Below are 14,977 nucleotides of genomic sequence, written 5' to 3'. Positions count from 1 at the left end.
GGTGAGGGTTGATGTTCATTTTTCTGCCCATATGGATATCGAATTGTTTCAGCACCATTTTAAAAAGATCAGCCTTTCCCTATTGAATCACCTTGGCATGTTTGTTAAAAATCAATTGACCATATAGGTCTGTGTTTATTTCTGGACTCACTACTCTGTTTCAGTCATCTATATGTCTATCCTTAGACAAATACCACACTGCCTTGATTACTGTAGCTTTATAGTCACTTGTAATCTGGTGGGGTAAGTCCTTCAACTTTATTCTTCTGTTTCAAAATTGACTTAGTTATTCTAGGTCCTTTGCTTTGCCATATAAAATATAGAGTTATATTGTCAATTAATTATCTTTAAAGAAATTTAAAATGGTGAGAAATGTCTCTTACTTTTACTCACGTTGTCGAATTCTAGCATTCTCCATTTCTTTGTTTAGATTCTGGTTTCTGTTATTATTTTCCATCAGCCTGAAGAACCTCCTTTAACATTTTTTACAGTGCTGGTCTGTTAGCAATGAATTCTCTCAGCTTTTGTTTGTCTGAACATGTTTTTATTTCACCTTGATTTTTGAAGGATATTTTCTCTAGATATAGAATTTTTTAGCACAGTAAAAATGTCATTGCATTGTCTTCTGGCTTCTGTTAAGAAATAAGGGCATTATTAGCTTTCTTCCCTAAATGTAACGTGTTTTTTCTGGCAACTTTTAACATTTTTTTTTGACATACTACTTATAATGTGCCTCAGTGTGGTTTTCATTGTGTTTATCTTGCTTGGGTTTCATTGAGCTTCTTATAATCGTTGGTTTAAAGATTTTTTTCAAGTATGGAAAATTTCTAGCAACTCTTTCTTCAAATGTTTTTCTGCTTTTCCTCCTCTTTATTCTAGTACTACAATTCCAATTACATGCATATTAAATCACATGATCTTGTGACACAGGTCACTGAGGCTCTTTTTTTTTTTTGGCCTTGTTTATATCCATACTCCCGTTTGGAATGTTCCTCTTGCTTGTCTTTGAGTTCACTGATCTTCTTCAGTTTTTAGTATTCTGTTAAACCCAAACAGTAAATTTTTCATTTCATGTATTATGTATTTCAGCTCTAGTAGTTCTATTTGGTCCTATATGTAGCTTTCATTACTTGTCTCATTGTATTCTTATTTTCTTTAAATCCTTAAGCATATTTTTATAGCGTTTTCTTTAATAAACTTTATTTTTTACAGTAGTTTTAGGTTCACAGCAAAAATGAACTCAAAGTGCAGAGTTCCCAAATACTCACACACAGATATATGCACAGCCTCTTCCAGATCAGCATCCTGCAGCACTAGTACATTTGTTACAATCAGTGAACCCATACTGACAAATCATTATCCCCCAAAGTCCATAGTTTACATTAGGATTCACTCTTGGTGTTGTACAGTCTATGGGTTTGGATGAGTGTACAATAACATGTACCCACCATTATGTATCATGCAGAATAGTTTCATCACTCTAAAAATCTTATGTGCTCTGTTCATTCATTTCTCCCAACCCTCTAATCCCTGGAAACCCCTGATTTTTTTTACTGTCTCCATACTTTTGCCCTTTCCAGAATGTCATACAGTTGTAATCAGAGTATGTAGCCTTTTCAGATTGGCTTCTTTCACTTAGTAACACGCATTTAGGTTTTCTCCATGTCTGTTCATGGCTCGATAACTAATTTCTTTTTAGTGCTGAATAATATTCTATTGTCTGGATATACTGCAATTTATTCATCCATTCACGTACTGAAGAACATCTTGTTTGCCTTCAAGTTTTGGCAATTATGAATAAAACTGCTATAAACATCTGCATGCAGATTTCTGTGTGGATATAAGTATTCAACTCCTTTGGGTAAATACCAAGGAGTGCAGTTATGGACTGTATGGTTACAGCATGTTTAGTTTTGTAAGAAACTGCCAAACTATCTTCCAAAGTGGCTGAACCATTGTGCATTCCCACCAACACTGAATGAGAATTCTTGTTGCTCCACATCTTTGCTAGCATTTGGTAGTATCAATGTTTTGGATTTTAGCTATTCAATAGTTTTGTGGTGGTATCTCATTGATGTTTTAATTGGAAGTTTCTTAATATATAATGTTGAGTATCTTCTTATATGCTTATTTGCCCTCTGTATATCTCTTTGGTGAGGTATCTGCTAGGTCTTTTGTCCATTTTTAAAAATTATGTTGTTTGTTTCCTTATTGTTGAGTTTTAAGAGATATTTGTGTATATTGGATGAGTCCTTTACCAGATGTGTCTTTTGCAAATATTTTCTTCAGTCTGTGACTTGACTTCTCATTCTATTGACAATGTCTTTCATAGGGCATAAGTTTTTTCGGTTTTTTTTTAAATTATTTTTTATTGAAGTATAGTTGCTGTACAATATTATATAAGTTAAATGTGTACAATATAGTGATTCATAATTTTTAAAGATTATACTCCATTTACAATAATTATAAAAATTGGCTATATTCCATGTGTTGTACAATATATTCTTGTAGCTTATTCTATACCTAATAGTTTGTACCTCTTAATCCCCTACACGGCCCCTCCTACCTTCCCTCTCCTCACTGGTAACCACTAGTTTGTTCTCTATATCTGTAAGTTTGCTTCTTCTTTTGTTATATTCACTAGTTTTTTGTATTTTTAGATTGCACATATAAGTGATACACAGTACATGTCTTTCTCTGTCTGACTTATTTCACTTAGCATAATGCCCTCCAAATCCATCCATTTTTCTGCAAATGGCAAATTTTCATTTTTATTTTTGGCTGAGTAGTATTCCATTGTAAATATATACCATATTTTCTTTATCCATTTATCTGTTGATGGACACTTAGGTTGGTTCCATATCTTGGCAATTGTAAATAATGCTGCTATGAACATTGGGGTACATGTACCTTTTAGAATTAGTGTTTTGGGTTTTTGTGGCTATATATCCAGGAGTGAAATTTCTGGGTCAATATCAATATGGTATAAGTTTTTAATTATAATGAAGTCTGGTTTATCAATTATTTCTTTCAATAGATCATGCCTTTGGTGTTAAATCTAAAAAGTCTTCATCATACCCAACATCCTCTAGTTTTCTCCAGTGTTGTCTTCTATGAGTTTTATAGTTCTGTATATTACATTGAGGTTTGTGATCCATTTTGAGTTAATTTTTGTGAAAAGTGTAAGATCTGTATCTAGATTGTTTATTTTTCCCATAAATATTCAGTTGTTCCAGTACCATTTGTTGAAAAGACTATCTTTTTTTTCCATTGTATTGCCTTTCCTCTTTGGTCAAAGATCAGTTGGCTATACTTATGTGTATCTATTCTGGGCTTTCTGTTCTGTTTCATTGATCTGTGTGTCTATTCTTTCACCAGTATCACACTGTCTTAACTACTGTACCTTTACGGTAATTCTTGAAGTCAGGTAATTCCAGTCCTCCAACTTTGTTCTTCTCCTTCAATATTGTGTTGGCTATTCTGGGTACAATAGCTTTTTAAAATTCCTTGTCTTGAGTTAGTGTCTCCCTACAACTAGGGCACCTGCTGGCCACTGGTGGGGAACCCTGACACCCAAGGAGACAGGAGGAACCCCCAAGTGAACCGGATCTTGGTTCATGAGCCAGGGGTTGGGCCAAAGCTCCTGCAGTGGGAGCTCTGAGTCTGAACCACTGGACTAACAGAGAACCTCAGACCCCAGGGAATATACATCAGAGTGAGGTCTCACAGAGGTCCTCATCTCAGCACCAAGACCCAGTTCTACCCAACATCCTACAAACTCCAGTGTTGGAAGCCTCAGGCCAAACAACCAGTAAGATAGGAACACAATCCTACTCATAAAAAAATTTTTTTTAAATGAGATGGCAGAAAAATATGTCACAGATGAAGGAGCAAGGTAAAAACCTACAAGACCAAAAGAATGAAGAGGAAATAGGCACTCTACCTGAAAAGGAATTCAGAGTAATGATAGTAAAGATGATCCAGAATCACGGGAAAAAAATGGAGGCACAGATTGAGAAAATACAAGAAATGTTTAACAAAGATCTAGAAGAACTAAACAGCAAACAAACAGAGATGAACAGCACAGTAACTGAAATGAAAAATACACTAGAGGGAATCAATAACAGAATAACTGAGGCAGAAGAATGGATAAGTGACCTGGAAGACAAAATGGTGGAAATAACTGTGGAGGAGCAGAATAAAGAAAAGAGAATGAAAAGAATTGAAGACAATCTCAGAGACCTCTGGGACAACACTAAACACACCAACATTCGAACTATACGGGTCCCAGAAGAAGAAGAGAAAAAGAAAGGGTCTGAGAAAATATTTGAAGAGATTATAGTGGAAAACTTCCCTAACATGGGAAAGGAAACAGTCACCCAAGTCCAGGAGTGCAGAGAGTCCCATACAGGATAAGCCCTAGGAGAAACACACCAAGACACATAGTAATCAAACTAACAAAAATTAAACACAAAGAAAAAATATTAAAAGCAGCAAGGGAAAACCAAAAAATAACATACAAGGGAATCCCAGTAAGATTATCAGCTGATTGTTCAGCAGAAACGCTGAAGGCCAGAAGGGAGTGGCAGGATATACTTAAAGTGATGAAAGAGAAAAACCTTCAACCAAGATTACTCTATCCAGCAAAGATCTCATTCAGATATGACAGAGAAATTAAAAGCTTTTCAGACAATCAAAAGCTAAGAGAATTCAGCACAACCAAAACAGCTTTACAACAAATGCTAAAGAAACTTCTCTAGGCGGGAAACACAAGAAAAGAAAAAGATGCACAAAAACAAACCCAAAACAATTAAGAAAATGGTAATAGGAACATACAGATTGATAACTACCTTAAATGTAAACAGACTAAATGCCCCAACCAAAAAATATAGGCTGGCTGAATGGATACAAAAACAAGACCCATATATATGTTGTCTACAAGAGACCCACTTCAGACCTAGGAACACATACAGACTGAGAGTGAGGGGATGGAAAAAGATATTCCATGCAAATGGAAATCAAAAGAAAGCTGGAGTAGCAATTCTCATATCAGACAAAATAGACTTCAAAATAAAGACTATTACAAGAGAAAAAGAAGGACATGACATAATGATCAAGGGATCAATCCAAGAAGAAGATATAACAATTGTAAATATTTATGCACCCAACATAGGAGCACCTGAATACATAAGGCAAATGCTAACAGCCATAAAAGGGGAAATTAACAGTAACACAATAATAGTAGGGGACTTTAACACCCCACTTACACCAATGGACAGATCATCCAAAATGAAAATAAATAAGTAAACACAAGCTTTACATGATACATTAAACAAGATGGACTTAATTGATATTTATAGGACATTCCATCCAAAAACAACAGAATACACTTTCTTCTCAAGTGCTCATGGAACATTCTCCAGGATAGATCACATCTTGGGTCACAAATCAAGCCTTGATAAATTTAAGAAAATTGAAATCATATCAAGCATCTTTTCTGACCACAACACTATGAGATTGGTAATAAATTACAGGAAAAAAAACTGTAAAAAACACAAATACATGGAGGCTAAAGAATACATTACTAAATAACCAAGAGATCACTGAAGAACTCAAAGAGGAAATCAAAAAATACCTAGAAACAAATGATAACGAAAATGCAATGACCCAAAACCTATGGGATGCAGCAAAAGCAGTTCTAAGAGGAAAGTTTATAGCAATACAATCCTACCCCAAGAAACAAGAAAAACCTCAAATTAACAATCTAACCTTACACCTAAAGCAACTAGAGAAAGAAGAACAAACAAATCCTAAAGTTAGTAGAAGGAAAGAAATCATAAAGTGCAGAGCAGAAATAAATGAAATAGAAATGAAGAAAACAATGGCAAAGATCAATAAAACTAAAAGCTGGTTCTTTGAGAAGATAAACAAAATTAATAAACCCTCAGCCAGACTACTCAAGAAAAAAAGGGAGAGGACACAAATCAATAAAATTAGAAATGAAAAAGCAGAAATCACAACTGACACTGCAGACATACAAAGGATTATAAGAGACTACTACAAACAGCTATATGCCAATAAAATGGACAACCACGAAGAAATGGACAAATTCTTGGAAAGGTACAATTTTCCAAGACTGAACCAGGAAGAATTAGAAAATATAAACAGATTGATCACACGTAATGAAATTGAAACCGTAATTTAAAATCTTCCACAAAAAAAAAGTCCAGGACCAGATGGCTTTACAGAAGAATTCTATCAAACATTAAGAGAAGAGCTAACACCAATCCTTCTCAAACTCTTCCCAAAAATTGCAGAGGGAGAAACACTCCCAAATTCATTCTATGAAGCCACCATCACCCTGATACCAAAACCAGAAAAAGATATCACAAAATAAAGAAAATTGTAGACCAATATCACTAATGAACATAGATGCAAAAATCCTCAACAAAATACCAGCAAACAGAATCCAACAGCACATTAAAAGGATCATACACCATGATCAAGTAGGATTTATCCCAGGGATGCAAGGATTCTTCAATATACGCAAATCAATCAACGTGATACACCATATTAATAAATTAAGGAATAAAAACTATATGATCATCTCAATAGATGCAGAAAAAGCTTTTGACAAAATTCAACACCAACTTATGATAAAAACTCTCCAGAAAATGGGCATAGAGGGGACCTACCTCACCATAATAAAGGCCATATATGACAAACCACAGCAAGCGTCATACTCAATGGTGAAAAACTGAAAGCATTTCCACTAAGATAAGGAACAAGACAAGGATGCCCACTCTCGTCACTCTTATTCAACATAGATTTGGAAGTCCTAGCCACAGCAATCAGAGAAGAAAAAGAAATAAAAGGAATATAAATTGGAAAAGAAAAAGTAAAACTTTCACTCTGTGCCAATGACATGATACCATACATAGATAATCCTAAAGATGCCACCAGAAAACTACTAGAACTAATCAATGAATTTGGTAAAGTAGCAGGATACAAAATTAATGCACAGAAATCTCTGGCATTCCTATACACCAACAACAAAAAATTAGAAAGAGAAATTAAGGAAACACTCCCATTTACCACTGCAACAGAAAGAATAAAATACCTAGGAATAAACCTACCTAAGGAGACAAAAGACCTGTATGCAGAAAACTATAAGACACTGAAGAAAGAAATTAAAGATGATACAAACAGATGGAGAGATATACCATGTTCTTAGATTGGAAGAATCAACATTGTGAAAATGACTATACTACCCAAAGCAATCTACAGATTCAATGCAATCTCTGTCAAACTACCAATGGCATTCTTCACAGAATTAGAACAAAAAATTTTACAATTCATATGGAAACACAAAAGACCCCAAATAGCCAAAGCAATCTTGAGAAAGAAAAGCGGAGCTGGAGGGATCAGGCTCCCTGACTTCAAACTATACCAGAAAGCTACAATAATCAAGACAGTATGGTACTGGCACAAAAACAGAAATATATATCAATGGTACAGGATAGAATGCCCAGAGATAAACCAACACACATATGGTCACCTAATTTACGACAAAGGAGGCAAGAACATACAATGGAGAAAAGACAGCCTCTTCAATAAGTGGTGCTGGGAAAACTGGACAGCTACATGTGAAGGAATGAAATTAGAACACTACTTAATACCATACAAAAAAATAAACTCCAAATGGATTAAAGACCTAAATGTAAGACCAGACACTATAAAACTCTTAGAGGAAAACATAGGAAAAACACTCTTTGACATAAATCACAGCAAGATCTTTTTTGACCTACCTTCTAGAGTAATCAAAATAAAAACAAATGGGACTTAATTAAACTTAAAAGTTTTTGCACAGCAAAGGAAACCATAAACTAGACAAAAAGACAACCCTCAGAATGGGAGAAAACATTTGCAAATGAAACAACAGACAAAGGATTAATCTCCAAAATATACAAACAGCTCATGGAGCTAAATATCAAAAAAACAAACAATCCAGGTAAGAAATGGGCAGCAGACCTAAATATACATTTCACCAAGGAAGACATACAGATGGCCAAGAGGCACATGAAAAGATGCTCAGCATCACTAATTATTAGAGAAATGCAAATCAAAAGTACAATGAGGGGACTTCCCTGCTGCTGCAGTGGTTGGGAGTCTGCCTGCCAATGCAGGGGACACAGGTTCGAGCCCCGGTCTGGGACGATCCCACATGCCACAGAGCAACTAAGCCCATGCACCACAGCTGCTGAGCCTGCACTGTAGAACCCACAAGCCGCAACTGCTGGGCCTGCATTCCACAACTGCTGAGGCCCACGTGCCTAGAGCCTGTGCTCCGCAACAAGAGAGGCCACTGCAATGAGAAGCCCGTGCACTGCAACAAAGAGTAGCCCCCACTTGCCATGACCAGAGAGAGCCCATGCACAACAACGAAGACCCAACGCAACCAAAAATAAATAAATAACATTTTTAAAAAACAACCAAAAAAAGCACTACAATGATGTATCACCTTATGCCAGTCAGAATGGCCATCATCAAAAAATCTAGAAACAATAAATGCTGGAAAGGGTGTGGTGAAAAGGGAACCCTCCTGCACTGTTGGTGGCAATGTAAATTGATACAACCACTATGGAAAACAGTATGGAGGTTCCTTAAAAAACTAAAAATAGAACTACCATATGACACAGCAATCCCACTACTAGGCATATACCCTGAGAAAACCATAATTCAAAAAGACATGTACCACAATGTTCATTGCAACACTATTTACAATAGCCAGGACATGGAACCAACCTAAATGTCCATCGACAGATAAATGGATAAAGAAGATGTGACACATATATACAATGGAATATTACTCAGCCATAAAAAGAAATGAAATTGAGTTATTTGTAGTGAGGTGGATGGACCTAGAGTCTGTCATACAGAGTGAAGTAAGCCAGAAAGAGAAAAACACATACTGTATGCTAATGCATATATATGGAATCTAAAAAAAAAAACAAAAAATGGTACTGATGAACCTAGCTGCAGGGCAGGAATAAAGACGTAGACACAGAGAATGGACTTGAGGACACGGGGTGGGAGGGCGAAGCTGGGGTGAAGTGAGAGTAGCATCAACATATATACACTACCGAATGTAAAATAGTTAGCTAGTGGGAAGCAGCAGCATAGCACAAGGAGATCAGCTCAGTGCTTTGTGATGACCTAGAGGGGTGGGATAGGGAGGATGGGAGGGAAGCTCAAGAGGGATGGGATGTGGGGACAGATGTATGCATATGGCTGATTCACTTTGTTGTACAACAGAAACTAACACAATATTGTGAAGCAATTATACTCCAACGAAGATCTATTTTTTTAAAAAATGTCCTTGTCTGCTTTTGCACCATCTCAGTCATCTTTACATCTGTTTCTATTAACTGATTTTTCTCAGTTATGGCTCACATTTTCCTGCTTCTTTACATGACTAGTAATTATTTTTATTGGAGGCTGTACATCATAAAATTTACAGCAGTGAATGACTGGATTGTGTTTTCTTCCAAACAATACAGTGTTGAAGTTTGTTTTATCAAGCAGTGAACTTATGTTCAGATTATCTTGCTTTTTAAATTAGCTTTTTCTAAAGTGTGTGAAGGTAGGGGTCTAGACTAGATAGAACAATTTAAGTATGAATGTATCTGATAATAAAGCTCTCAAATATATAGAGCAAAATTAACAAGCCTAGAGAAAATAGAGACAAATCCATAATCATAATTAAAGATTCTAACAATACTCTCTCATTAGTTGATAGAACAGGTCAACAAAAACTCAATAAAGATGAAAGATTTGTAAAACACTATCAATCAATTTGACATAATTAACATCTAAAGAATACTGCACTAAATAATAGAATACCCCATCTTCTTGAGTGTGGAACATTCACCATATGCTGGGCCATAAAATAATTCTTAATAAATTTCAAAGGGTAGAAATCATATAGAATATGTTCTCTGACCACCATGCCAATGTTAAATTAGAATTCAGTAAGAAAAGATGAATAAAAAATTACTAAAAACTTGGAAACTAAACAGTACACTTTTAACTAACCTAAACATCAAAGAGAAACTCACATGGGAAATTAAAAATTATTTGGAACTGAATAATAATAAAAACACAAGATATCAATATTTGTAAGAGGCAGGAAAATTTATAGTATTAAATGCCTATCTTAGACACGAAAAAAGATGTAAAATTAATGATCCAAACTTCCATCTTAAGAAGCTACAAAAAGAAGAGTAGATTAAATTCAACGAAGAAAAACATAAAAGTAAAAATGAAAATAACTGAAGTTTTTTTTTAAAAGGACCAAAAAATTGAGAAAATAATTGAAACAAGAAGATATTTTTTAAAGGATTAGTATAATTGAAAAAGCCCCAACTAGACTAATTAAAAAGAGAGAAAAGTCACAAATGACCAATATCAATAGGAGATACCACTATAAATCCTACAGATATCAAAAGAATTTAAAGAGAGGATATTATGAACAACTTTATGCATATAATTTCAACAACATAGACAAAATGGGTAAATTCCTCACAAATTACCAAAACTGACACAGGTAGGAATAGAATAACCCTATATTTGTCAAAAAAATTAAATTTGCAATTTGAAAACTTTCTGTAAAGAAAACTCCATCCCAGATGGTTTCACTGGTAAATTTTATCAAACATTTAAAGAAGAAATAATACGCAAATTTTTTTTGAAAACAGAGAATGAGGGAAGACTTTCAAACCTCATATTATAAGTCCATCATAACACTAAAGAACTTCAAAGGAACAGAAAATTACAGAAAAATATGTTGCATGAGACTAGTCACGAAAATTCTCAATAGAGTATTAGAAAATTGAATTCAACAGTATATAAAAAGGATAATATATCATAACCAAGTGAAGTTTAACCAGAGGAATTCAGTTTGTTTTAACATTTTAAAATCAAACAATGTAACTGGCCACATTGACAGATTAAAGGAAAAAATTACATAATTGTTTTAATAATTTAGAAAATGTTTTGAACAAAATTCAACACCCATTTATGTTTTAAAATGTCTAGCAAACTGGAATGAGAAGGAAATTTCCTCAAACCAGTAAAAGGCATCTATAAAAAACTATACTTAACATCTTATTTAACAATGAAATACTGAATTCCTTTATCCTAAGTTCAGAAACAAGACAAAGATATTTGCAACCTTGGGGCAGGCAAAGATTTCTTAGAGAAGACATAGAAAGTATTTACTACAAAAGGAAAAACCGATAGATAAGACTTCATCAAAATTAAAAACCTCTGCTCAACAACAGACAAATATATAAGTTATAGGCTTAAAGAAAATAGTTGTATCTTTCAAGGAGCTTGTATCCAGAATATATTTTTTAAAAAAAAGCTCCTACAACTTGATTTTTTTTAAAAAAAGACAACTCAGTTTTAAAATGCACAAAGAACTTGACCAAATATTACACAGAAGAAGATATACAAATGACAAAAAAAGTTATTAAAAAGATTGCCAACGGCAGGCATTATCAAGAATGTGGGGTTTCCCTGGTGGCAGTGGTTAAGAAACCACCTGCCAATGCAGGGACACGGGTTCAAGCCCTGGTCCGGGAAGGTCCCACATGCCACCGAGCAAGTAAGCCCATTCACCACAACTACTGAGCCTACACTCTATAGCCCGTGAGCCACAACTACTGAGCCCGTGTGCCACAACTACTGAAGCCCACATGCCTAGAGCCCGTGCTCTGCAACAAGAGAAGCCACCGCAATGAGAAGACCACGCACTGCAATGAGGAGTAGCCCCCGCTCCGCAAGGAAGACCTACGGCAGCCAGAAAAAAAAAAAAAAAGAAGAAGAAGGTGGAGCAACTCCTGTATATTTCTTGTGGGATTGTAAAATGGTACAAATAATCTGGAAAGGTATTTTGCAGTTTCTGAAAAAGTTATACATACATCTATTCAAAGACCCAATAATTCCATTTCTAGGTATTTACCTAAGAGAAATTAAAACATATATCCACAAAAAGAAACACAAAAATGGTCATAGCAGCTTTATTCATAATAGCTCAAAGATGTACAGGTGTCCATCAGCAGGTGAATGAATATACAAATTATTATGGTATGTTCATAAAAAGGAGTAGTACTCAGAAAAAAATGAACTACTTATATACATATCAATGTAGATGAATCTCAAAAACATTATGTTAAGTAAAAGAAGCCAGACACAAAAGAATACTTACTATACGAACCCACTTATATGATATACCAAAATAATTTATCTATAGTGATAGAAATCAGCTTAATGCCGGTCTATAAGGGTGTACATTTTAACTGGAAAACAGCAGAAGGGGACTTTTGGGGTTGGTAAATATATTCTCTGTCTTGATTACAGTATTAGTTATACAGGCTTATACATTCTTAAATGTATCAAATTATGTAGTTAAAATATATGTATTTCATTATATGCAAATCTTACCTCATTAAAAAATTTCCTACTATATTTCTATTTCTTAGATACATTTAAAGAAGTGATCTACCACCAGTTTTGTTTTCAAAACATCAAAATTTACAGTACTCAGGGCTTCCCTGGTGGCGCAGTGGTTGAGAATCTGCCTGCCAATGCAGGGGACACGGGTTTGAGCCCTGGTCTGGGAAGATCCCACATGCCGCGGAGCAGCTGGGCCCGTGAGCCACAATTACTGAGCCTGCGCGTCTGGAGCCTGTGCTCCGCAACAAGAGAGGCCGCGATAGTGAGAGGCCCGCGCACCGCGATGAAGAGTGGCCCCCGCTTGCCACAACTAGAGAAAGCCCTCGCACAGAAACGAAGACCCAACACAGCCATAAATAAATAAATAAATAAATAAATAAATAAATAAATAAATAAATTTACAGTACTCAGTGAAACTTTAATCTTATAACTCTAATTATGGGATGAAAAATTTATATAAATGATAAAAATTTTAAAACATCAACCTAATATGAGATAAGAAACATAGTTTTTCAATATTCTTAGATGTAAGTAACCAAAAAGGTTTACATCCATTTGTCACACATGCAATTTTGTAACCTAATTTTTTGATGTAGGCATATAGATGATCACTTTTGACTTGAAGGATCAAGAAAGATTTCATAAAGGAGTTTGCCCTAATCCATACTTGAAAGCTGGGAATTGAAATTGAAAAGTTGAATTAGATAATCTCTCAAATCCTTCAAAATATTTTGTGAATCTATGAGATGGGATTTGTAGCAATAAGAGTATATAATTAAATTAGGGAGAGGTAATAAAAGCTAGAACCTGGAAAGTATAAATGGCAATGGAAAGGGGGGTTTGATTATGAGAGAGTAATTCAATGAGGGAACAACGGAGAGGAAAGAGCCAAAGGTAAGGGTCTACACCTTTTTCTTTGGGGTTCCTGGTCTGGACTCTTGCTACTCACATGTTTAGTGCTGAAAACTATATAAAAATGTCTTCTGATCAGTGATAACTCAGTCTAGATATTGCATTTAGAAATAATAACATCATTTGATTTTTAAAATTATTTGAGCTTGACTAAAAGTGATTATTTTTAAATATCTTTTGTAAAGTATAAAATCTTTATTTCAAAACAACACCATGTTTTTTAAAAAAAATTTTTTAGTGTTTTAGTATATAATGTATTAAATACCTTTTAAAACAGGAAGCTGACGATAAGCTGCAAGTTTTGGCTGAAATATATTTTCCATTATAACTCGTTCCATAAAAAATAAGTCCTGTTGGAACTTATCAGATTTCAATACTGCCTCTGAGTTGTCTTCTTCTTCATCATGGACTTTAGCCAGAATTACATTTTCAATATCCATTAGAGAACTACCTTCACTAACTGTAAAATACAAATATGATGCAATGCTAAAATAATTCAAATAATATTAGCTGGTTTGTACATTTTAAAGATTTAAGAAATGACATTCTGACATCACTATTTGTTTTCCTCCAGTATTTAACAACTTCAATAGACATTTATTGAATGCCTTTTACAAACCAAGCACATACAAGATATACATAAATTATCTCATTTTGGAATTCTTAACCACTCAAAAATGTCTGTTTTCCAGAAAATAAGCAATGATAACTCATAAGGTAATTTGTATCTCTATATATTTTTATTCAAATTGAAATAAAATTATTATCAGTCTTCAGATAAAGGTTTGATTTGATTATTGCTTTATAGGAACAATAAATTAATTTTTATTGATTTTATTTTTATTGATGCTATAACAAATTACCAAAAACTTAGTGGATTAAAACCATACAAATGTATTATCTTAGAGTTCTGTAGGTTAGAGGTCTGACTCAGGTCTCACTGGGCTAAAACCAAAAAGTTAATAGGGTTATGTTCCTTTCTGAAGGCTCTAGAGGAGAATTCATTTCCTTGCCTTTTCCAACTTCTAGAGGACACCAGCAACCCTTCCTCCATCTTCAAAAGACAGCAATATTGCATCTCTCTGATAGTCTTCTGTCATTACATTTCTCTCTGACCAGAACTGGAAAAAGTGCTCCAATTTTAAGTACCCGTGTGATTAGTTTGCGTCCACTCCGGTAACCCAGGATAACCTCCTTCTTTGAAGATCCTTAATGTAATCACATCTGGAAAGTCTCTTTTGTCATGTAAGGTAATTTATTCACAGGTTCCAGAGATTGGGATGTGTATATATTTGGGGAATGATTATGCTGCCTACCACATTACTTAGTAAAAAAACAGAATGAAGGGGAATCCTGCACCCATGAAGATGAAGTAGACACTTTTTCTTATTCCTCTTCTAAATACAACTAGAAACCCTGGACATCATATATAAAACAAACATAGGAAGCCTTTGAAAACCTTTGATAGAAGGAGGCAAAGCAACAAGAGAGCTCAGGACCCAAGGAATGACACAGTGGTGAGTTCCCTGGATTCCTTATTGCTGCA

General features: G+C 34.6%; 1 protein-coding gene across 8 annotated transcripts in view; it reads right to left on the bottom strand.

Moving 5' to 3' along the window:
• DNAI4 (dynein axonemal intermediate chain 4) overlaps nt 1-14,977 on the bottom strand; it is a gene marked incomplete at its 5' end in the record, with an annotated part of 134,366 nt that overhangs the window by 47,054 nt on the left and 72,335 nt on the right. For 7 of the 8 annotated variants that reach the window (XM_082419262.1, XM_082419261.1, XM_082419260.1 and 4 more), the window contains one exon: nt 13,697-13,891. The exons of the other annotated variant lie outside the window; for it this stretch is intronic. In XM_082419262.1, coding sequence (XP_082275388.1) covers nt 13,697-13,891 — 195 coding nt within the window. The remainder of the gene's footprint in view (nt 1-13,696; nt 13,892-14,977) is intronic. 8 annotated transcript variants of the gene reach the window in all.

This window comes from Balaenoptera physalus, assembly GCF_965194825.1.
Source record: "Balaenoptera physalus genome assembly, chromosome: 1".
NCBI lineage: Eukaryota > Metazoa > Chordata > Mammalia > Artiodactyla > Balaenopteridae > Balaenoptera > Balaenoptera physalus.
The sequence above is the reverse complement of the archived record's forward strand: the minus strand, read 5'-3'. Positions and strand labels throughout refer to the sequence as shown.